This window comes from Oncorhynchus clarkii, chromosome 6, assembly GCF_045791955.1.
Source record: "Oncorhynchus clarkii lewisi isolate Uvic-CL-2024 chromosome 6, UVic_Ocla_1.0, whole genome shotgun sequence".
In the NCBI taxonomy this organism is placed as follows: domain Eukaryota; kingdom Metazoa; phylum Chordata; class Actinopteri; order Salmoniformes; family Salmonidae; genus Oncorhynchus; species Oncorhynchus clarkii.
In genome coordinates, this window is record NC_092152.1 from 88,650,809 (window position 1) to 88,674,818 (window position 24,010).

Here is a 24,010-nt window from a genome sequence, read left to right on the forward strand (position 1 = left end):
TTGTTGAATGTTTACTTTTTCAAAATTAGGCATACTGAATTTATAGTCTGGGTCCTATAGGCGATCTATCAAACATCACAAATTAGAAGCGCATTTAACCATACTTTCCCACTGGATGTTAAAGTGGTTTACAAAATATTGCACCACCTCAGAACCCGGGTCCATCTCTGTCCTCGCGCCTCTAGTTTACCTGCCATCCCTGCATATATTATGCAAATGAGCAGGAGCGGCTGGTGCCTATCCAAGTAGCAAGGATGCTCCTCCGGAATAACCCGAATGGAAAAAGAGAGAGAAGGAGAGGAAATCTGTGAGGAGGAAATTATCCACATGGTATCAGAAAAAATGTATCGATGGTGCAGCTAAATTCCATTTTACCTGGCGGGGGAGAAAGCGATTCCAAAGACCGTGGGTTGTATGAATCACGAATGGATCCTAATTTAATTTTGAGCAGGAAAAGATTTTTGCATTTTTTATCGTTCTATTTTATTCTAATTTATCAAGGTAAATCCCGTGTTCATTTTTGAAGTGGCTTAGCCTCCTGTCCTACTCTTAGAATAATCTACCGAGACAATTCATGGTTATATATTTTGTTTTATTTGTGAAGTAATTTTTTTCTCTCAGTTTCTTACCATTTAATCATTAATTTGCATTACAAGTTTTTTTGTTGTTGCAGGAATACAACTAGCCAAATGTTTTTCAGTATCATAGATGCAGAATATTGTAATGCACTTTTATGGACGCTATATTTGCGCACCTGTTATATGTGTAGAACTGTACGTACTTTTTGTCGGTGATTCTTCTCACATTCTGATATTCTGATGTCGTATTATCGAGTTATTCAGAAAGGTTTTATTGGACCTTTTAATCATTTCGATCACTCATCACTTCCCTTTATTGTTTTACTCATTTATTTCAGCGCACATTTCGTGGGGCATAGACGCAGTGAATATAACAAACTGGCACGATAAGTGAGTTTCATAAATCATGTATAATTCATTTGTAAAATAATGTACTATTATTATTATGTTATAATTTTAAAAAAAACAATGAAGACGTTATTACACTGTCATTTTGAGACGATTTTCATTGCGAATGTATTGAGTGTTGTGTTTATTGTCTGAGTTGTAGTCACACAGTAGACATTTTCAGCCTCGGATTCTGTTGATGTCAGAGAAAAGGTCCTAGTCTTTTTGCGCCGCGGTTCTTTTTCCTGACCAACACAAGTGCTGATTACCTGCTAGGAACAAACCTTTCCTTGTTCTCTCTTTCTCCCAACAGCAAAAGCAGCAGTATAATGCTGGCGAAATGGGATACCGCTTCCCAAAGAGGACAGGTAGGAGAGCGGAGCCGCTGTTTTGAAACGCAGCATTGATAGAGCACGTTAAATATGTCAGGCACAGACACCAGAAATCACAACTAATGACCCTGAGCTTTTCATTCACAGAAAAATACAGAAATATACCTGGATATCTTTCAGTACATAAAGACCCCAAGCTTGTTTTGTAGTGTCTGTGCATTAGATTAAATTGGAGGAAATGTGTACAAATATTTCTATGTGTATTACCATTTTTTAATATAAAATACATTTTATTTATGTTGTAACATTACTAGTGTACCTATGGTCAAGTATAACAAAATGCAATTTGTACATGATCTGTACACTCCATTAGAGTCACAAGATGTCTTACCCATATCTACAAACTACTCCCATTAGATAACATGTTCCATGACAGTGTTTCTCTGTGAGAAACCATAGTTTAGGCTTCTATATAGGTTAGTAAACAATGTAGAAAACTCACACTAGCTGGGGTCACACAGTTTAGTTCTCATACTGTCCCTTGGTCCTAATGACCATTTATTTTCAATCCAAACTCAGCTACATCCCAAGAGCCTAACGTGCAACTGTTCTATCGGTTCTATAATCTGTAGTTCCTGTTCTAACAAGCAATGTCTCAGTTTGATGACATCACGTGTTCCATAATTGAGCTGCAACATGATAACTGCATGTTGTTGAGAGTCATTACAAGGAGACAGATACATCTGCTGTTGTACGATCAGTAATTCTCACTCAGCTCTCTGTTCACAATGATGTTCCTAATAATCAATGGTTAATAATGCAAACGCAGCTCAGCCAGCCCCTCCTCTCTCCTCTCTCTCTCTGTGCCTTTGTCCCTGGTCTGGTCTGGTCTGGTCTGGGAGATGAAAGCAGAGGTTGGAGGGCTCAGGTGTCCGGGCTGGGGCTGAGGCTGGGTAGAAGCTGGGGATGTGGGTAGAGGTGGAGGCTGGGAATAGGGATGGGGTGGATGCTGGGGCTGGGGATAGGGATGGGGTGGAGGCTGTGGCTGGGGCTGGGTAGAAGCTGGGGAAGGGGTAGAGGTGGAGGCTGTGGCTGGGGCTGGGTAGAAGATGGGGAAGGGGTAGAGGTGGAGGCTGTGCTGGGGATAGGGATGGGGTGGATGCTGGGTAGAAGCTGGGGTTGGGGATGGGGTAGAGGTGGAGGCTGAGGCTGGGGAGGAGCTGGGGTTGGGGATGGGGAGAAGTGGAGGGTGTGCTGGGGATGGGGATGGGGTGGAGACTGGGTAGAAGATGGGAATGGGGACGGGGTAGAGGTGGAGGTGGAGGCTGAGGCTGGGTAGAAGCTGGGGATGGGGTAGAGGTGGAGGCTGAAGCTGGGTAGAAGATGGGGATGGGGTAGAGGTGGAGGCTGGGGATAGGGATGGGGTGGAGGTTGAAGCTGGGTAGAAGCTGGGGATGGGGTAGAGGTGGAGGCTGGGGATTGGGATGGGGAGGAGGCTGAAGCTGGGTAGAAGCTGGGGAAGGGGTAGAGGTGGAGGCTAGGGATGGGGTGGAGGCTGAAGCTGGGTAGAAGCTGGGGTAGAGGTGGAGGCTGGGGCTGTGACTGGGGAGAAATGGAGGCTGGGGCTGGGGAGAAGCTGGGGCTGGGGAGAAGCTGGGGCTGGGGACAGGGTAGAGATGGAGGCTGAGGCTGGGGAGAAGCTGGGGCTGGGGACAGGGTAGAGATGGAGGCTGGGGCTGAGGCTGGTTAGAAGCTGGGGCTGGGGACAGGGTAGAGATGGAGGCTGGGGCTAGGGAGAAGCTGGGGCTGGGGACAGGGTAGAGATGGAGGTTGTGGCTGGGGATAGGGACAGGGTAGAGATGGAGGCTGAGGCTGGGGAGAAGCTGGGGCTGGGGACGGGGTAGAGATGGAGGTTGTGGCTGGGGATAGGGACAGGGTAGAGATGGAGGCTGAGGCTGGGGAGAAGCTGGGGCTGGGGACGGGGTAGAAATGGAGGTTGTGGCTGGGCATAGGGACGGGGTAGAGATGGAGGCTGAGGCTGGGGAGAAGCTGGGGCTGGGGACGGGGTAGAGATGGAGGCTGGGGCTGGGGAGAAGCTGGGGCTGGGGACGGGGTAGAGATGGAGGCTGGGGCTGGGGAGAAGCTGGGGCTGGGGACAGGGTAGAGATGGAGGCTGGGGCTGAGGCTGGTTAGAAGCGTGAAAATACTTTAAAGTACTACTTAAGTCATTTTTTGGAGTATCTATACTTTTTACTATATTTATATTTTTGACAACTTTTACTTTTACTTCACTACATTCCTAAAAAATAATAATGCACTTTTACTCCATACATTTTCCCTGACACCCAAATGTACTCTTTACATTTTGAATGGCTAGCAGGACAGGAACATAGCAATTCCATTTACTTTTGATACTTAAGTATACTTAAAACCAAATACTATCTTTACTTTTACTCAAGTATTACAATTGGGTTCTTATTCCACCACTGCATAGATATTGACCATTGCTCACTTCAAATAACCTCTGAACAACCCTTTGTTTCTATAAGAGTGTCGTGCTCTGTAGCTGTTATTGGGGGTGGATGACAGTTCTCTTCTCTCACCTCTAGTCATGAGGATTCTGCTTACCTGAAATTCTGTAACTCTTTATCATAACATTGTAGATGATTGATTTGAAGCCAACATTCTCTCAGTAGAAGGGCTTCTACTCATTCTAGAATTATTCTACCTGGAATTCTGTATCTCTTTATCAAATCACTCCAGACTCTGATTTGGCACCAACGTAGCCTACTGTAAATCTCACAGGAATTTTGTGAAACCAAAACGTACGATTGTACTATAAAACGTTTCGATGTCAAACATTTAATCAACTCAGTATTACATCTGTCACCTAAGAGCCTGGCTATTCGTTATTAAACTCAGGAAACTTTAACACGGTTAATTAAAGAGAATCAGCTTCTGTTACAAAGAGCTTAGTTTTGGTTTTCTGGGAATGACCCATTCTTCACTCTCTCAAACACCGACTAGACTCTCCATATGTAAATGATAACATTTAATATATTTGGTCAGGACTAGACTCTTTCAGACAGCTGCTGAGTCTGGCGAGCAGGACTCTGGTCAAGTCAGGACTAGACTCTTTCAAACAGCTGCTGAGTCTGGCGAGCAGGACTCTGGTCAAGTCAGGACTAGACTCTTTCAAACAACTGCTGAGTCTGGCGAGCAGGACTCTGGTCAAGTCAGGACTAGACTCTTTCAGACAGCTGCTGAGTCTGGCGAGCAGGACTCTGGTCAAGTCAGGACTAGACTCTTTCAGACAGCTGCTGAGTCTGGCGAGCAGGACTCTGGTCAAGTCAGGACTAGACTCTTTCAGACAGCTGCTGAGTCTGGCGAGCAGGACTCTGGTCAAGTCAGGACTAGACTCTTTCAGACAGCTGCTGAGTCTGGCGAGCAGGACTCTGGTCAAGTCAGGACTAGACTCTTTCAGACAGCTGCTGAGTCTGGCGAGCAGGACTCTGGTCAAGTCAGGACTAGACTCTTTCAGACAGCTGCTGAGTCTGGCGAGCAGGACTCTGGTCAAGTCAGGACAGGCTCATACAGCTGCTGAGTCTGGCGAGCAGGACTCTGGTCAAGTCAGGACAGGCTCAGACAGCTGCTGAGTCTGGCGAGCGGGACTCTGGTCAAGTCAGGACTAGACTCTTTCAGACAGCTGCTGAGACTGGCGAGCAGGACTCTGGTCAAGTCAGGACAGGCTCAAACAGCTGCTGAGTCTGGCGAGCAGGACTCTGGTCAAGTCAGGACAGGCTCAGACAGCTGCTGAGTCTGGCGAGCAGGACTCTGGTCAAGTCAGGACAGGCTCAGACAGCTGCTGAGTCTGGCGAGCAGGACTCTGGTCAAGTCAGGACTAGACTCTTTCAGACAGCTGCTGAGTCTGGCGAGCAGGACTCTGGTCAAGTCAGGACAGGCTCAAACAGCTGCTGAGTCTGGCGAGCAGGACTCTGGTCAAGTCAGGACAGGCTCAGACAGCTGCTGAGTCTGGTGAGCAGGACTCTGGTCAAGTCAGGACAGGCTCAGACAGCTGCTGAGTCTGGTGAGCAGGACTCTGGTCAAGTCAGGACAGGCTCAGACAGCTGCTGAGTCTGGCGAGCAGGACTCTGGTCAAGTCAGGACAGGCTCAGACAGCTGCTGAGTCTGGCAAGCAGGACTCTGGTCAAGTCAGGACAGGCTCAGACAGCTGCTGAGTCTGGTGAGCAGGACTCTGGTCAAGTCAGGACAGGCTCAGACAGCTGCTGAGTCTGGCGAGCAGGACTCTGGTCAAGTCAGGACTAGACTCTTTCAGACAGCTGCTGAGTCTGGCGAGCAGGACTCTGGTCAAGTCAGGACAGGCTCAGACAGCTGCTGAGTCTGGCGAGCAGGACTCTGGTCAAGTCAGGACAGGCTCAGACAGCTGCTGAGTCTGGTGAGCAGGACTCTGGTCAAGTCAGGACAGGCTCAGACAGCTGCTGAGTCTGGCAAGCAGGACTCTGGTCAAGTCAGGACAGGCTCGTACAGCTATAGGATTAAATGACTGTCTCTTCTGAGTGAACGTTGCAGATAATTATATTGTATTTACTTGTTCTTTCTTTTCAAATCTTTCCCCAAAGGAACTTCATAGAACTGCAGATCCATTAGCAACCAATGCATCACTAGCCAACACGTCAACCAACGTCTCCTCAGTTCACTCATCTTCATCCAACTCTTCGTCCGTCAACCAATCATCCGTCAAGTCATCTTCAGTTGGCAGATCTTCAGTCCACTACTTCAACACAACTGTAGTCGATTCATCTTCAGACTCAAAGAAAGCACTGAGGTCATCAGTAGGCCTGCGTAGACCAACAGGTAGGCCACTGCATGTTAGGTGGGAAAAGCCATTTATGGACAGAAGAGATTGTGTAAACACCCCGTAGGATGTTTGAATCTAAATGTGCAAGGTTAACATCCCTCTCCCAAACTTCCCATCTTTTCCAAGAACAATTACCCCCTCTGTCTGGCCTGAGTCACCTCTCTACAACAGACACTAAGAGAGATGAGGCGGAGCCCCTTTTGTCCAGCCCAGCTTAGTCTAAGGGGGTCTCTAATGAGTACGTCTATAATACGGCTGGGTTAACAGGTTAACAGGGCCAGGTCCTACCACCACTCTCCATCTGTCCCTCTTTCCCTCCCTCCTCAGACCACATATGTTGCCAGGGCAAGATGAGATGAGGAGCTGCAGCTATAGGTGCTAGCCACTCAGGCTTAGCTCTGATATAAAGGTCAGGTAGAAGAAGAACTGATGTAAAGGTCAGGTAGAAGAAGAACTGATATAAAGGTCAGGTAGAAGAAAAACTGATATAAAGGTCAGGTAGAAGAAGAACTGATGTAAAGGTCAGGTAGAAGAACTGATGTAAAGGTCAGGTAGAAGAAGAAGAACTGATATAAAGGTCAGGTAGAAGAAGACAAACTGACATAAAGGTCAGGTAGAAGAAGAAGAACTGATGTAAAGGTCAGGTAGAAGAAGAACTGATGTAAAGGTCAGGTAGAAGAAGAACTGACATAAAGGTCAGGTAGAAGAAGAACTGATGTAAAGGTCAGGTAGAAGAAGAAGAACTGATATAAAGGTCAGGTAGAAGAAGAACTGATATAAAGATCAGGTAGAAGAAGAACTGATGTAAAGGTCGGGTAGTAGAAGAACTGATATAAAGGTCAGGTAGAAGAAGAACTGATGTAAAGGTCAGGTAGAAGAAGAAGAACTGATATAAAGGTCAGGTAGAAGAAGAACTGATATAAAGGTCAGGTAGAAGAAGAAGAAGAACTGATATAAAGATCAGGTAGAAGAAGAATAACTGATGTAAAGGTCAGGTAGAAGAAGAACTGATATAAAGATCAGGTAGAAGAAGAACTGATGTAAAGGTCAGGTAGAAGAAAAACTGATATAAAGATCAGGTAGAAGAAGAACTGATGTAAAGGTCAGGTAGAAGAAGAACTGATATAAAGGTCAGGTAGAAGAAGAAGAACTGATGTAAAGGTCAGGTAGAAGTAGAAGAACTGATGTAAAGGTCAGGTAGAAGTAGAAGAACTGATGTAAAGGTCAGGTAGAAGAAGAACTGATATAAAGGTCAGGTAGAAGAAGAACTGATGTAAAGGTCAGGTAGAAGAAGAACTGATGTAAAGGTCAGGTAGAAGAAGAAGAACTGATGTAAATGTCAGGTAGAAGAAGAACTGATATAAAGGTTGGGTAGTAGAAGAACTGATATAAAGGTCAGGTAGAAGAAGAACTGATATAAAGGTCAGGTAGAAGAAGAACTGATGTAAAGGTCAGGTAGAAGAAAAACTGATATAAAGATCAGGTAGAAGAAGAACTGATGTAAAGGTCAGGTAGAAGAAGAAGAACTGATGTAAATGTCAGGTAGAAGAAGAACTGATATAAAGGTTGGGTAGTAGAAGAACTGATATAAAGGTCAGGTAGAAGAAGAACTGATATAAAGGTCAGGTAGAAGAAGAAGAACTGATGTAAAGTTCAGGTAGTTGAAGAAGAACTGATGTAAAGGTCAGGTAGAAGAAAAACTGATATAAAGGTCAGGTAGAAGAAGAAGAACTGATATAAAGGTCAGGTAGAAGAAAAACTGATATAAAGGTCAGGTAGAAGAAAAACTGATATAAAGGTCAGGTAGAAGAAGAACTGATATAAAGGTCAGGTAGAAGAAGAAGAACTGATGTAAAGGTCAGGTAGAAGAAGAAGAACTGATGTAAAGGTCAGGTAGAAGAACTGATGTAAAGTTCAGGTAGAAGAAGAACTGATATAAAGGTTGGGTAGTAGAAGAACTGATATAAAGGTCAGGTAGAAGAAGAAGACCTGATGTAAAGGTCAGGTAGAAGAACTGATGTAAAGGTCAGGTAGAAGAAGAACTGATGTAAAGGTCAGGTAGAAGAAGAACTGATATAAAGGTCAGGTAGAAGAAGAACTGATATAAAGGTCAGGTAGAAGAAGAACTGATGTAAAGGTCAGGTAGAAGAAGAACTGATATAAAGGTCGGGTAGTAGAAGAACTGATATAAAGGTCAGGTAGAAGAACTGATATAAAGGTCAGGTAGAAGAAGAACTGATGTAAAGGTCAGGTAGAAGAAGAACTGATATAAAGGTCGGGTAGTAGAAGAACTGATATAAAGGTCAGGTAGAAGAAGAAAACCTGATGTAAAGGTCAGGTAGAAGAAGAACTGATATAAAGGTCAGGTAGAAGAAGAACTGATATAAAGGTCAGGTAGAAGAAGAACTGATATAAAGGTCAGGTAGAAGAAGAACTGATATAAAGGTCAGGTAGAAGAAGAACTGATATAAAGATCAGGTAGAAAAAGAACTGATATAAAGGTCAGGTAGAAGAAGAACTGATATAAAGGTCAGGTAGAAGAAGAACTGATATAAAGATCAGGTAGAAGAAGAACTGATGTAAAGGTCAGGTAGAAGAAGAACTGATATAAAGGTCAGGTAGAAGAAGAACTGATATAAAGGTCAGGTAGAAGAAGAACTGATATAAATGTCAGGTAGAAGGAGAAGAAGAGAAAGAAGGAGAAAGGGATGAACGGAGGGGGAGGGAGGAAGGTGGAGGCTGGGCCAGCAGGGTAGCCTAGTGGTTAGAGCGTTGGACTAGTAACCGGAAGGTTGCAAGTTCAAACCCCCGAGCTGACAAGGTACAAATAAGAAGGGCTTTATATTTTAATAAGAAGGGCTTTATATTGCTATCATTAGAGAATTCATCAAATTATCTTCAATATCTTCATGGAAATAAAACTCTCTGTGAATGTGAATGTGATTGTGTTTCAGATCCCTGTTCGTTTCCTTGTCTGAATGGAGGTCAGTGTGTCCATCCTGAGTCATGTGACTGCAGTTTATACCAAGCTACTGGAACACGATGCCAAACAGGTTAACAGTCTTCTATCCAGAGCTTCATCTGGCGTGGGGTACAGATGGTTGAAGTGAGGGATGACAGACAGCATTCATTGGGAATTGTATGGACTGTTCTACCAACACATTCCCCATTCACCCTCCAACTGTCTGTCTGCCTGTCTGCCTGTCTGCCTGTCTGTCTGTCTGTCTGTCTGTTTGTCTGTGCAGTTCCTAACCCAGGATTTGAGAGGGAGATGACGTGTCGGTCGTGGGGCCAGTATAACTACGAGACATTTGATGGGCTGTACTATCACTTTCCTGGGAGATGTACCTACACTCTGCTGAGAGACTGTGAAGACACCAGCCAGGCCAGCATTCTCATACAGGTAATGCCGCTGCATATTTACCAGCATAGAGCATGACTCTCAGTAGCATTTCACAGATCCATATCTGGTCTAGTAGGTGTATAACGAATACAGGGTTGGAAAGGAAATGTGGGGACTATGACTTGAAGGCTCACCTTGGCTTTTAAGGAAATGTGGGGACTATGATTTGATATGGAAGGCTCACCTTGGCTTTAAAGGAAATGTGGGGACTATGATATGGAAGGTTCAACTTGGCTTTAAAGGAAATGTGGGGACTATGACTTGATATGGAACGCTCAACTTGGCTTTAAAGGAAATGTGGGGACTATGACTTGATATGGAACGCTCAACTTGGCTTTAAAGGAAATATGGGGACTATGACTTGATATGGAAGGCTCAACTTGGGCTTCAACAGTGAGTGCTTTGTATGAAATAAAACAATTTGATTTTCAATTCTTATTGACTGAAATGCTGAATATCAGTGATTTTATTCCTCATCGGCTAGCCAGGATTTCCACTCCCCATGAGTATCATTCCCAGAGCTGCTCTTCATCTCACAGTGTTTCTAAGGGTTGGCGGTTCTCAGTACAGTCTTAGAGTAGAAGAGTACAGTCTTGGCCTCAGGGTAATATTTGCTCTGAAGATTAACTGAAAGCCATCTCATTACTGGACTAATTTATGTCAATTACCGTTAGGCTACTGCAATTACCCACAATGCATCTCAACCGTCCGCAACAAACCTCGACTTTGTTCCTAAAAAACAAGCTGAGTAACCGAGAGGAAGTCGCTCCAGGAGAAAACTAGAATAAGAAACAACTTTACCTGGAACTTCCTTTTCCTTTGACTTCTAGCTGCGTTCTGCCTTGTGGGCATATGGGGGGGGGGGGCACAACGGTGTATCCATCCAATCCACTCATTATTTATTCATAGTAGTAAACAGGGACTGGTCTCACAATTAAATGATCTGCTGTTTAAAATGACTGATAAACCAATCCCTCGCGCCTCATGGGAGAGAGACCTCTCCGTGTGTCGTGGACCAGAGTTTGGTCCAACATATGAATCGAATCGAGCAACCCCCGTAGAATTGAACTGCACCCCACACTAACCATTCAAGATCATTCAAGACCATTCAAGACCATTCAATCCCCAAATTGCTCACTGTGCCCTCAGGGGGGCTCCTGGTAAAAAATGTTCAAATGATTTGGGAATGCCCTGGGGTTTTACGTTTCTGGAATTGTGGTGGGTGTGGGGGGTGGGGTGTGTGTGTGGGGGGGATGTGGGGGGACTGTTGGTCTTCATTTTAACACCTTTCTCAGCTCTTATTTTACATCTGCTTATAAAACATTTATTAAACAAACCTGTAATCAATCAATCAACCAATCAATCAGTCGATCAAATCAATTGTTGTTGTTCGGTCTGGTCACTTGTTTCTCGGTTCATGTTGTGTACGGTAGCGATGTCGTTGATCTAAATGTCTCTGTATTTTATTTCTTGTATTTACTTATTTGTAATTATCAACTAACTAACTAAAATGTTTTATAAATGAATAAATAGTCTATTCTGTTGATTTTACAGGTCCACAATGACCCAGACTGCCGCTCTTCTCCCTACTCCTGCACGCGGTCAGTTAGTCTCTTCCTGCCCTGGGAAGGAGAGATCCGGTTGCACAGGACCAAAGTTACCTTCAAGGGACAGAGGTAATCAATTGATTTGATCGACTGATTGATTGGTTGATTGATTGATTACAGGTTTGTTTAATAAATGTTTTATAAGCAGATGTAAAATAAGAGCTGAGAAAGGTGTTAAAATGAAGTGCTCTCCGTTGTGACATCACAATGTGTTGTAGTGAGTCTGGTCTCCATTGTGACATCACAATGTGTTGTAGTGAGTCTGGTCTCCGTTGTGACATCACAATGTGTTGTAGTGAGGCTGGTCTCCGTTGTGACATCACAATGTGTTGTAGTGAGTCTGGTCTCCGTTGTGACATCACAATGTGTTGTAGTGAGTCTGGTCTCCAGACAACATATTGAGGTCTTGTCCCGTTGTGTCTATATAACTCAGGCAGTGTTGTAGTGAGTCTGGTCTCCAGACAACATATTGAGGTCTTGTCTCTGTGTTTTTACTCGGTCTTGACTCAGTCTCGAACAACGAGGTCTCGTAATTTCTTGCCGAGTCCAACCGGAGCCACCGGAGTGAAAATCATATAATTACCAGCTCTCATTCAGTCGGCCCATAAAACCTCTTCGCCATGGCCAAATATCCACACTCCTTTCATGACACAATATCTCATCGACTATAGAAACCTGCCTGGGCTTTCTACTTTACTCATAACATTACAGTCCTTTACTGTTGTTGAAAAAATATCCTCAAACATTGAGGCGGTGGTCAGAATGTCCTTGATTGGCTGGTCGATAAGACATTGTTTCACAGCTCTATTTAGTAAGAGGAGACCAGGGGGGGAGATGGCATCTACTTAAGTCTTTTCATCTGTTATAGACCTGTTTCAAATCAAATTAAATCAGTGGGTTAGTGATTATGTGTAGAGTGTCTCTCTGTTTGTCCTCAGCATCCATTTCATCACCATTCAGAATATCTAAAGAGTGCATTTGTTCTTCTGAAATATGACCACAGAAATACTGGACATTTTGAGATCTTGTTATCATGGTGATTTGACGCATTTACAACCGTGGTCTTGAAATTGGACTTGCATCGTTCTTGACTTGTGTTACAATAATGCTGGTACGAACTCGAACCCAGACGCAGTGAAACACAGCAAGCAGAGATAAGGGTACATCCAGATCTTTTACTTCAAGTCTTGACGGAAAACAAGGCAAAAGCACAAGAGTAAACTAAACAAAACACGAGACCTAAGCACAGATACAGGACAACAGAGGAACCTGTTGAACAGAGAAGGTAATTAACCACAGGTGAAACCAATAAGTAATGATCAGGGTAACCGTGGAAACTAGAAAACAAGGTAAGGGTGCCGTCCAGCGGTAACTAATCAAATCGAACAGAAACTGTGACAACTTGGTCTCAGACCCCTCGTCCCTCTCCCGGTCTTGGTCTTGACCCGAACTGGAAGAGAGGTAGTGGGTGTGCAGGCTTTCAGGTGTCCAACTCCTGGTCTGTCTCAACTAATTGAGGTCCAGAATAAGAGTGAATGAAAGACCTACAATCGTGGCCAAAAGTTTTGAGAATGACACAAAATTACATTTTCACAAATCTGCTGCCTCAGTTTGTATGACGGCAATTTGCAATTTGCACTTCCAGAATGTTATGAGGTGTGATCAGATGAATTGCAATTAATTGCAAAGTCCCTCTTTGCCATGCAAATGAACTGAATCCCCCAAAAAACATTTCCACTGCATTTAAGCCCTGCCACAAAAGGACCAGCTGACATCATGTCAGTGATTCTCTCGTTAACACAGGTGTGTGTTGACGAGGACAAGGCTGGAGATCACTCTGTCATGCTGATTGAGTTCGAATAGACTGGAAGCTTCAAAAGGAGGGTGGTGCTTGGAATCAATGTTCTTCCTCTGTCAACCATGGTTACCTGCAAGGGAACACGTGCCGTCATTATTGCTTTGCACAAAAAGGGCTTCACAGGCAAGGATATTGCTGCCAGTAAGGATGCACCTAAATCAACCATTTATCGGATCATCAAGAACTTCAAGAAGAGCGGTTCAATTGTTGTGAAGAAGGCTTCAGGGCGCCCAAGAAAACCAGCAAGCACCAGGACCGTCTCCTAAAGTTGATTCAGCTGCGGGATCGGGGCACCACCAGTACAGAGCTTGCTCAGGAATGGCAGCAGGCAGGCATCTGCACGCACAGTGAGGCAAAGACTTTTGGAGGATGGCCTGGTGTCAAGAAGGGCAGCAAAGAAGCCATCAGGGACAGACTGATATTCTGCAAAAGGTACAGGGATTGGACTGCTGAGGACTGGGGTAAAGTCATTTTCTCTGATGAATCCCCTTTCCAATTGTTTGGGGCATCCAGAAAAAAGCTTGTCCGGAGAAGACAAGGTGAGCGCTACCATCAGTCATGTGTCATGCCAACAGTAAAGCATCCTGAGACCATTCATGTGTGGGGTTGCTTCTCAGCCAAGGGAGTGGACTCACTCACAATTTTGCCTAAGAACACAGCCATGAATAAAGAATGGTACCAACACATCCTCCGAGAGCAACTTCTCCCAACCAACCAGGAACAGTTTGGTGACAAACAATGCCTTTTCCAGCATGATGGAGCACCTTGCCATAAGGCAAAAGTGATAACTACGTGTCTCGGGGAACAAAACATCGATATTTTGGGTCCATGGCCAGGAAACTCCCCAGACCTTAATCCCATTGAGAACTTGTGGTCAATCCTCAAGAGGCGGGTGGACAAACAAAACCCCACAAATTCTGACAAACTCCAAACATTGATTATGCAAGAATGGGCTGCCATCAGTCAGGATGTGGCTCAGAAGTTAATTGACAGCATGCCAGGGCGGATTGCAGAGATCTTGAAAAAGAAGGGTCAACACTGAAAATATTGACTCCATGCATCAACTTCATGTAATTGTCAATAAAAGCCTTTGACACTGTTGAAATGCTTGTAATTATACTTCAGTATTCCATAGTAACATCTGACAAAAATATCTAAAGACACTGAAGCAGCAAATTTTGTGAAAATAAATATTTGTGCCATTCTCAAAACTTTTGGCCACGACTGTACACACTTAGAGAACCCTGGTTGACTGATTTTACCCTCTCCTCTCCTCCTCTCCTCCTCCTCTCATCCTCTCCTCCTCCCATCCTCCTCTCCTCCTTCTCTCCTCCGCCCATCCTCCTCTCCTCCTTCTCTCCTCCTCCCATCCTCCTCTCCTCCTTCTCTCTTCGTCCTCCTCTCCACCTCCTCCCATCCTCCTCTCCTCCTCCCATCCTTCTCTCCTCCTCCCGTCCTCCTCTCCACCTCCTCTTCTCCACCTCCTCCTCTCCTCCTCCCCTCCTTCTCTCCTCCTCTCCTCCTTCTCTCCTACTCCCATCCTCCTCTCCTCCTCCTCTCCTCCTCCCCTCCTTCTCTCCTCCTCCCGTCCTCCTCTCCTCCTTCTCTCCTCATCCTCTCATCCTCTCCGCCTTCTCTCCTCCTCCTGTCCTCCTGTCCTCCTGTCCTTCTCCTCCCGTCCTTCTCCTCCCGTCCTCCTCTCCTCCTTTTCTCCTCCTCCCGTCCTTCTCTCCTCCTCCCATCCTCCTCTCCTCCTCCTCCCGGACCTCCTCCTCCTCCTCCTCTCCTCTTCCCCTACTTCTCTCCTCCTCCCGTCCTTCTCTCCTCATCCCCTCCTCCCATCCTTCTCTCCTCCTTCTGTCCTCCTCTCCTCCTCTCCTCCCGTCTTCCTTCTCTCCTCCTCCCACCATGCAGTGTCCAGCTGCCTCACCACATCCATGACGTGGAGCTGGAGAGGATCTCCCGCTATGTCTTGGTGACCCAACAACATGGCTTCACCCTGGCCTGGGACGGACACAGTGGCTCTGTCTACATCAAGCTCAGCCCAGAGTGGGTGGGCAGGACCTGCGGTCTGTGTGGCAACTTCAACGCAGACGTACAGGATGACCTGAAGACCAGCTACGGTAAGAACAGAGAAAGAGAGAACAGTAGAGGATGACCTAAAGACCAGCTACGGTAAGAACAGAGAAAGAGAGAACAGTAGAGGATGACCTAAAGACCAGCTATGGTAAGAACAGAGAAAGAGGGAACAGTAGAGGATGACCTGAAGACCAGCTACGGTAAGAATAGAGAAAGAGAGAACAGTAGAGGAGGGACTGATGACCAGCTACGGTAAGAACAGAGAAAGAGGGAACAGTAGAGGATGACCTGAAGACCAGCTACGGTAAGAATAGAGAAAGAGAGAACAGTAGAGGAGGGACTGATGACCAGCTACGGTAAGAACAGAGAAAGAGAGAACAGTAGAGGATGACCTAAAGACCAGCTACGGTAAGAACAGAGAAAGAGAGAACAGTAGAGGAGGGACTGAAGACCAGCTACGTTAAGAACAGAGAAAGAGAGAACAGTAGAGGAGGGACTGAAGACCAGCTATGGTAAGAACAGAGAAAGAGAGAACAGTAGAGGATGACCTAAAGACCAGCTACGGTAAGAACAGAGAAAGAGAGGACAGTCACAGGTCAGATCCAGTAATGGTGGCCCCTCCCTCTGGAAAGCTCACAGGGGTGCAGGCTTTTGCTCCATCTCAGCTGTAACACACCTGATTCAGTTGATCAAGGTCCTGAAGAGCACCTTACTGCTACAATCAGGTGATCAAGGTCCTGAAGAGCACCTTACTGCTACAATCAGGTGATCAAGGTCCTGAAGAGCACCTTACTGCTACAATCAGGTGATCAAGGTCCTGAAGAGCACCTTACTGCTACAATCAGCTGAACAAGGCCCTGAAGAGCACCTTACTGCTACAATCAGCTGATCAAGGTCCTGAAGAGCACCTTACTGCTACAATCAGGTGTGTTAGAAGTAGGGCTGGAACAACATCTTGTAGCGGTGGTAACGTTCTGCTGTGCACCGCCTGTCTTCCCATACAGGTGTGGTGACGGAGGACCTGTCCATGTTTGGGAACAGCTGGGTGGAGGAGGAGCTTCACCAGGTCAGGTGTCCCATGGTGCCCTTCATGTTCCCCTCGTCCTGCGCCTCACGTGACCCACACATACTACTGGTGAGTAACACTGACCCTCACATACTACTGGTGAGTAACCCTGACCCACACATACTACTGGTGAGTAACCCTGACCCATACATACTACTGTTGAGTAACCCTGACCCACACATACTACTGGTGAGTAACCCTGACCCACACATACTACTGGTGAGTAACCCTGACCCACACATACTACTGGTGAGTAACCCTGACCCACACATACTACTGTTGAGTAACCCTGACCCTCACATACTACTGGTGAGTAACCCTGACCCTCACATACTACTGGTGAGTAACCCTGACCCTCACATACTACTGGTGAGTAACCCTGACCCACACATACTACTGGTGAGTAACCCTGACCCACACATACTACTGGTGAGTAACCCTGACCCACACATACTACTGGTGAGTAACCCTGACCCACACATACTACTGGTGAGTAACCCTGACCCACACATACTACTGTTGAGTAACCCTGACCCTCACATACTACTGGTGAGTAACCCTGACCCTCACATACTACTGTTGAGTAACCCTGACCCTCACATACCACTGTTGAGTAACCCTGACTCACACATACTACTGGTGAGTAACCCTGACCCACACATACTACTGGTGAGTAACCCTGACCCTCACACACTACTGGTGAGTAACCCTGACCCTCACATACTACTGTTGAGTAACCCTGACCCACACATACTACTGGTGAGTAACCCTGACCCACACATACAGGTGGGGAATAACCCTGACCTTAACCCTCACATACAGGTAGTGAATAACCCTGACCCTGACCTTAACTCTCACATACAGGTAGTGAATATCCCTGACCTTAACCCTCACATACAGGTAGTGAATAACCCTGACCCACACATACAGGTAGTGAATAACCCTGACCTTAACCTCACATACAGGTAGTGAATAACTCTGACCTTAACCTCACATACAGGTAGTGAATAACCCTGACCTTAACCTCACATACAGGTAGTGAATAACCCTGACCTTAACCCTCACATACAGGTAGTGAATAACCCTGACCCACACATACAGGTAGTGAATAACCCTAACCTTAACCTCACATACATGTAGTAAATAACCCTGACCTTAACCCTCACATACAGGTAGTGAATAACCCTGACCTTAACCCTCACATACAGGTAGTGAATAACCCTGACCCACACATACAGGTAGTGAGTAACCCTGACCCACACATACAGGTAGTGAATAACCCTGACCCACACATACAGGTAGTGAATAACCCTGACCTTAACCTCACATACAGGTAGTGAATAACCCTGACCTTAACCCTCACATACAGGTAGTGAATAACCCTGACCTTAACCCTCACATACAGGTAGTGAATAACCCTGACCCACACTTACAGGTAGTGAATAACCCTGACCCACACATACAGGTAGTGAATAACCCTGACCTTAACCCTCACATACAGGTAGTGAATAACCCTGACCTTAACCTCACATACAGGTAGTGAATAACCCTGACCTTAACCCTCACATACAGGTAGTGAATAACCCTGACCCACACATACAGGTAGTGAATAACCCTGACCTTAACCTCACATACAGGTAGTGAATAACCCTGACCCACACATACAGGTAGTGAATAACCCTGACCCACACATACAGGTAGTGAATAACCCTGACCCACACATACAGGTAGTGAATAACCCTGACCTTAACCCTCACATACAGGTAGTGAATAACCCTGACCCACACATACAGGTAGTGAATAACCCTGACCTTAACCTCACATACAGGTAGTGAATAACCCTGACCTTAACCCTCACATACAGGTAGTGAATAACCCTGACCCACACATACAAGTAGTGAATAGCCCTGACCTTAACCCTCACATACAGGTAGTGAATAACCCTGACCCACACATACAGGTAGTGAATAACCCTGACCTTAACCTCACATACAGGTAGTGAATAACCCTGACCTTAACCCTCACATACAGGTAGTGAATAACCCTGACCCACACATACAGGTAGTGAAAAACCCTGACCTTAACCTCGCATACAGTTAGTGAATAACCCTGACCTTAACCCTCACATACAGGTAGTGAATAACCCTGACCCACACATACAGGTAGTGAATAACCCTGACCTTAACCCTCACATACAGGTAGTGAATAACCCTGACCTTAACCTCACATACAGGTAGTGATTGTGTTAAGAAGACATCTCTGGTGCTGCTATCTGCCAAGTCTCTGCTTGGACCAGTGGTTCTCAGTCTCTACCTGAGGGCCCACAATTATTTAAAAAGGACATTTTTGAATCTTAAACACTTTTTAAGATTTAATTATCCTAAATTGAACTACTCTAACTCTGTTTGTGTTCTTTATTTTCGTGTTCTGGGTTTGTGTGATTAATTTCCTGTTCTGGGTTTGTGTGATTAATTTCCTGTTCTGGGTTTGTGTGATTAATTTCCTGTTCTGGGTTTGTGTGATTAATTTCCTGTTCTGGGTTTGTGTGATTAATTTCCTGTTCTGGGTTTGTGTGCTTATTTTCCTGTTCTGGGTTTGTGTGATTAATTTCATGTTCTGGGTTTGTGTGATTAATTTCCTGTTCTGGGTTTGTGTGATTTATTTCCTGTTCTGGGTTTGTGTGATTTATTTCCTGTTCTGGGTTTGTGTGAGGTAAACTTGGACCTTGTGCTTACTTTGTTTTCACCGTGACAGAAAGTGGAGGAGGTGTGTGCAATGCTTCTGGAGGAACCATTTACAGGCTGTCATGAGTTTGTCAGTCCTCTGTCTTACATGGCTAGCTGCTCCAACGACCTCTGTCTGTAAGTACTGACTAGTCACCTACGACCTCTGTCTGTAAGTACTGACTAGTCACCTACGACCTCTGTCTGTAATTAATAACTAGTCACCAACGACCTCTGTCCAAGTTTAACTAGTCACCAACGACCTCTGTCTGTAAGTACTGACTAGTCACCAACAACCTCTGTCTGTAATTAATAACTAGTCACCAACGACCTCTGTCCAAGTTTAACTAGTCACCAACGACCACTGTCTGTTAGTAATAACTAGTCACCAACGACCTCTGTCTGTAATTAATAACTAGTCACCAACGACCTCTGTCCAAGTTTAACTAGTCACCAACGACCTCTGTCTGTAAGTACTGACTAGTCACCAACGACCTCTGTCTGTAAGTAATAACTAGTCACCAACAACCTCTGTCTGTAAGTACTGACTAGTCACCAACGACCTCTGTCTGTAAGTAATAACTAGTCACCAACAACCTCTGTCTGTAAGTAATAACTAGTCACCAACGACCTCTGTTAGTAATAACTAGTCACCAACGACCTCTGTTAGTAATAACTAGTCACCAACGACCTCTGTCTGTTAGTAATAACTAGTCACCAACGACCTCTGTCTGTTAGTAATAACTAGTCACCAACGACCTCTGTCTGTTAGTAATAACTAGTCACCAACGACCTCTGTTAGTAATAACTAGTCACCAACGACCTCTGTCTGTAAGTAATAACTAGTCTACAACGACCTCTGTCTGTTAGTAATAACTAGTCACCAACGACCTCTGTTAGTAATAACTAGTCACCAACGACCTCTGTTAGTAATAACTAGTCACCAACAACCTCTGTCTGTTAGTAATAATTAGTCACCAACGACCTCTGTCTGTTAGTAATAACTAGTCACCAACGACCTCTGTTAGTAATAACTAGTCACCAACGACCTCTGTCTGTAAGTAATAACTAGTCTACAACGACCTCTGTCTGTTAGTAATAACTAGTCACCAACGACCTCTGTAAGTAATAACTAGTCACCAACGACCTCTGTCTGTAAGTAATAACTAGTCACCAACGACCTCTGTTAGTAATAACTAGTCACCAACGACCTCTGTAAGAAATAACTTGTCACCAACGACCTCTGACTGTTAGTAATAACTAGTCACCAACGACCTCTGTCTGTTAGTAATAACTAGTCACCAACGACCTCTGTCTGTTAGTAATAACTAGTCACCAACGACCTCTGTCTGTTAGTAATAACTAGTCACCAACGACCTCTGTGTGTTAGTAATAACTAGTCACCAACGACCTCTGTCTGTAAGTACTGACTAGTCACCAACGACCTCTGTAAGTAATAACTAGTCACCAACGACCTCTGTCTGTTAGTAATAACTAGTCACCAACGACCTCTGTTAGTAATAACTAGTCACCAACGACCTCTGTCTGTTAGTAATAACTAGTCACCAACGACCTCTGTCTGTTAGTAATAACTAGTCACCTCTGTCTGTAAGTACTGACTAGTCACCAACGACCTCTGTAAGTAATAACTAGTCACCAACGACCTCTGTCTGTTAGTAATAACTAGTCACCAACGACCTCTGTCTGTTAGTAATAACTTGTCACCAACGACCTCTGTCTGTAAGTACTGACTAGTCACCAACGACCTCTGTTAGTAATAACTAGTCACCAACGACCTCTGTCTGTTAGTAATAACTAGTCACCAACGACCTCTGTCTGTTAGTAATAACTAGTCACCAACGACCTCTGTTAGTAATAACTAGTCACCAACGACCTCTGTCTGTTAGTAATAACTAGTCACCAACGACCTCTGTCTGTTAGTAATAACTAGTCACCTCTGTCTGTAAGTACTGACTAGTCACCAACGACCTCTGTAAGTAATAACTAGTCACCAACGACCTCTGTCTGTTAGTAATAACTAGTCACCAACGACCTCTGTCTGTTAGTAATAACTTGTCACCAACGACCTCTGTCTGTAAGTACTGACTAGTCACCAACGACCTCTGTTAGTAATAACTAGTCACCAACGACCTCTGCCTGTTAGTAATAACTAGTCACCAACGACCTCTGTCTGTTAGTAATAACTAGTCACCAACGACCTCTGTCTGTAAGTACTGACTAGTCACCAATGACCTCTGTAAGTAATAACTAGTCACCAACGACCTCTGTCTGTTAGTAATAACTAGTCACCAACGACCTCTGACTGTTAGTAATAACTAGTCACCAACGACCTCTGTCTGTTAGTAATAACTAGTCACCAACGACCTCTGTCTGTTAGTAATAACTAGTCACCAATGACCTCTGACTGTTAGTAATAACTAGTCACCATCGACCTCTGTCTGTTAGTAATAACTAGTCACCAACGACCTCTGTCTGTTAATAATAACTAGTCACCAACGACCTCTGTCTGTTAGTAATAACTAGTCTACAAATACTACAACTAGGAAAATTTCTAGAATCATTCTTGTACGTGATGAAAACTGCAAAATGGAAACTTCTTCATCCCTTCCACTGTAGTGTTTTGTCTGTGTTGTAAACTACATCCCTTCCTCTGTAAGTGTTTTGTCTGTGTTGTAAACTACATCCCTTCCTCTGTAAGTGTTTAGTACGTGTTGTAAACTACATCCCTTCCTCTGTAAGTGTTTTGTCTGTGTTGTAAACTACATCCCTTCCACTGTAGTGTTTTGTCTGTGTTGTAAACTACATCCCTTCTACTGTAAGTGTTTTGTCTGTGTTGTAAACTACATCCCTTCCACTGTAAGTGTTTTGTCTGTGTTGTAAACTACATCCCTTCCTCTGTAAGTGTTTAGTACGTGTTGTAAACTACATCCCTTCCACTGTAAGTGTTTTGTCTGTGTTGTAAACTACATCCCTTCCACTGTAAGTGTTTTGTATGTGTTGTAAACTACATCCCTTCCACTGTAAGTGTTTAGTACGTGTTGTAAACTACATCCCTTCCTCTGTAAGTGTTTTGTCTGTGTTGAAACTACATCCCTTCCTCTGTAAGTGTTTAGTACGTGTTGTAAACTACATCCCTTCCACTGTAGTGTTTTGTCTGTGTTGTAAACTACATCCCTTCCTCTGTAAGTGTTTTGTACGTGTTGTAAACTACATTCCTTCCTCTGTAAGTGTTTAGTACGTGTTGTAAACTACATCCCTTCCTCTGTAAGTGTTTTGTCTGTGTTGTAAACTACATCCCTTCCACTGTAAGTGTTTAGTACGTGTTGTAAACTACATCCCTTCCTCTGTAAGTGTTTTGTCTGTGTTGTAAACTACATCCCTTCCATTGTAAGTGTTTTGTACATGTTGTAAACTACATCCCTTCCTCTGTAAGTGTTTAGTACGTGTTGTAAACTACATCCCTTCCACTGTAGTGTTTTGTCTGTGTTGTAAACTACATCCCTTCCACTGTAAGTGTTTTGTCTGTGTTGTAAACTACATCCCTTCCTCTGTAAGTGTTTTGTCTGTGTTGTAAACTACATCCCTTCCTCTGTAAGTGTTTAGTACGTGTTGTAAACTACATCCCTTCCTCTGTAAGTGTTTAGTACGTGTTGTAAACTACACCCCTTCCTGTAAACTACATCCCTTCCACTGTAAGTGTTTAGTACGTGTTGTAAACGTCAGTGTAACATCCTGTCTTCCTGCCGACCTGTCTTTGGCTTCTGTTCAGTGTAACATCCTGTCTTCCTGCCGACCTGTCTTTGGCTTCTGTTCAGTGTAACATCCTGTCTTCCTGCCGACCTGTCTTTGGCTTCTGGTCAGTGTAACATCCTGTCTTCCTGCCGACCTGTCTTTGGCTTCTGTTCAGTGTAACATCCTGTCTTCCTGCCGACCTGTCTTTGGCTTCTGTTCAGTATAACATCCTGTCTTCTTGCCGACCTGTCTTTGGCTTCTGTTCAGTGTAACATCCTGTCTTCCTGCCGACCTGTCTTTGGCTTCTGTTCAGTGTAACATCCTGTCTTCCTGCCGACCTGTCTTTGGCCTCTGTTCAGTGTAACATCCTGTCTTCCTGCCGACCTGTCTTTGGCTTCTGTTCAGTGAAAGCGTTGTATTCTGTTTTTTTTATCTTGCCCTGAATGAAGGTCGGGTCCCAACGGTGATGTGGTATGCCAGGTGTTCACAGAGTATGCCCGGGTCTGTGCCCACGCCGACCACCCACTGACGGACTGGAGGACTCACATACCACAGTGTGGTAGGTACCCTTCATAACGTTATTTACCCATACCCGCAGGCAGGATACACTGTAGTTAGTTTTAGTGTAGATAAAATTAAGTGCCGTTTCAGTTGGCTTGTTGCCCCCCCAAAAAATATTATTCCTTCAAGTCACATGGTATGTAATTACACGAAACAAACCACAAGACAAATTTAATGTCAAACATTTGTAATGTTTCCTCCTGTCTCGTGATATCACTTCATGTCCCGCTAATGTCACTTCCTGTCTTGTGATGTTACATCCTGTCTCACGGTGTCACTTCCTGTCTTGTGATGCTACATCCTGTCTCGTGATATCACTTCATGTCCCGCTAATGTCACTTCCTGTCTTGTGATGCTACCTCCTGTCTCACGGTGTCACTTCCTGTCTTGTGATGCTACCTCCTGTCTCACGGTGTCACTTCCTGTCTTGTGATGCTACCTCTTGTCTCGTGATATCACTTCATGTCCCGCTAATGTCAATTCCTGTCTTGTGATGCTACATCCTGTCTCGTGATATCACTTCAAGTCCCGCTAATGTCACTTCCTGTCTTGTGATGCTACATCCTGTCTCACGGTGTCACTTCCTGTGTTCCCCAGCGATGCCGTGCCCTCCAGGTCTGCAGTATAAGGAGTGCATCACCTGCTGCCCTGTGTCCTGTAACGTGGACAGAATGTGTATCGACAACAAGCTGCAGTGTCTAGACGGATGCTACTGTCCCGACGGTGAGACTTACTCTCCTGTTGGTGATTACAGTTACTTTACTTTGTAATACTCTTTACATTA

At 44.8% G+C, this 24,010-nt stretch overlaps 1 protein-coding gene across 1 annotated transcript in view; it reads left to right on the forward strand.

Moving 5' to 3' along the window:
* The first annotated feature begins 934 nt into the window (after positions 1-934).
* LOC139412480 (otogelin-like) overlaps positions 935-24,010 on the forward strand; it is a 116,023-nt gene continuing 92,947 nt past the window's right edge. Inside the window, exons 1-11 of the mRNA XM_071159270.1 lie at positions 935-968; positions 1,279-1,333; positions 5,938-6,172; positions 9,131-9,229; positions 9,422-9,579; positions 11,134-11,255; positions 14,959-15,167; positions 16,128-16,258; positions 18,944-19,050; positions 23,115-23,224; positions 23,824-23,949. Of these exons, the coding sequence (XP_071015371.1) occupies positions 1,295-1,333; positions 5,938-6,172; positions 9,131-9,229; positions 9,422-9,579; positions 11,134-11,255; positions 14,959-15,167; positions 16,128-16,258; positions 18,944-19,050; positions 23,115-23,224; positions 23,824-23,949 (1,336 nt within the window). The 5' untranslated portion in view covers positions 935-968; positions 1,279-1,294. The remainder of the gene's footprint in view (positions 969-1,278; positions 1,334-5,937; positions 6,173-9,130; positions 9,230-9,421; positions 9,580-11,133; positions 11,256-14,958; positions 15,168-16,127; positions 16,259-18,943; positions 19,051-23,114; positions 23,225-23,823; positions 23,950-24,010) is intronic.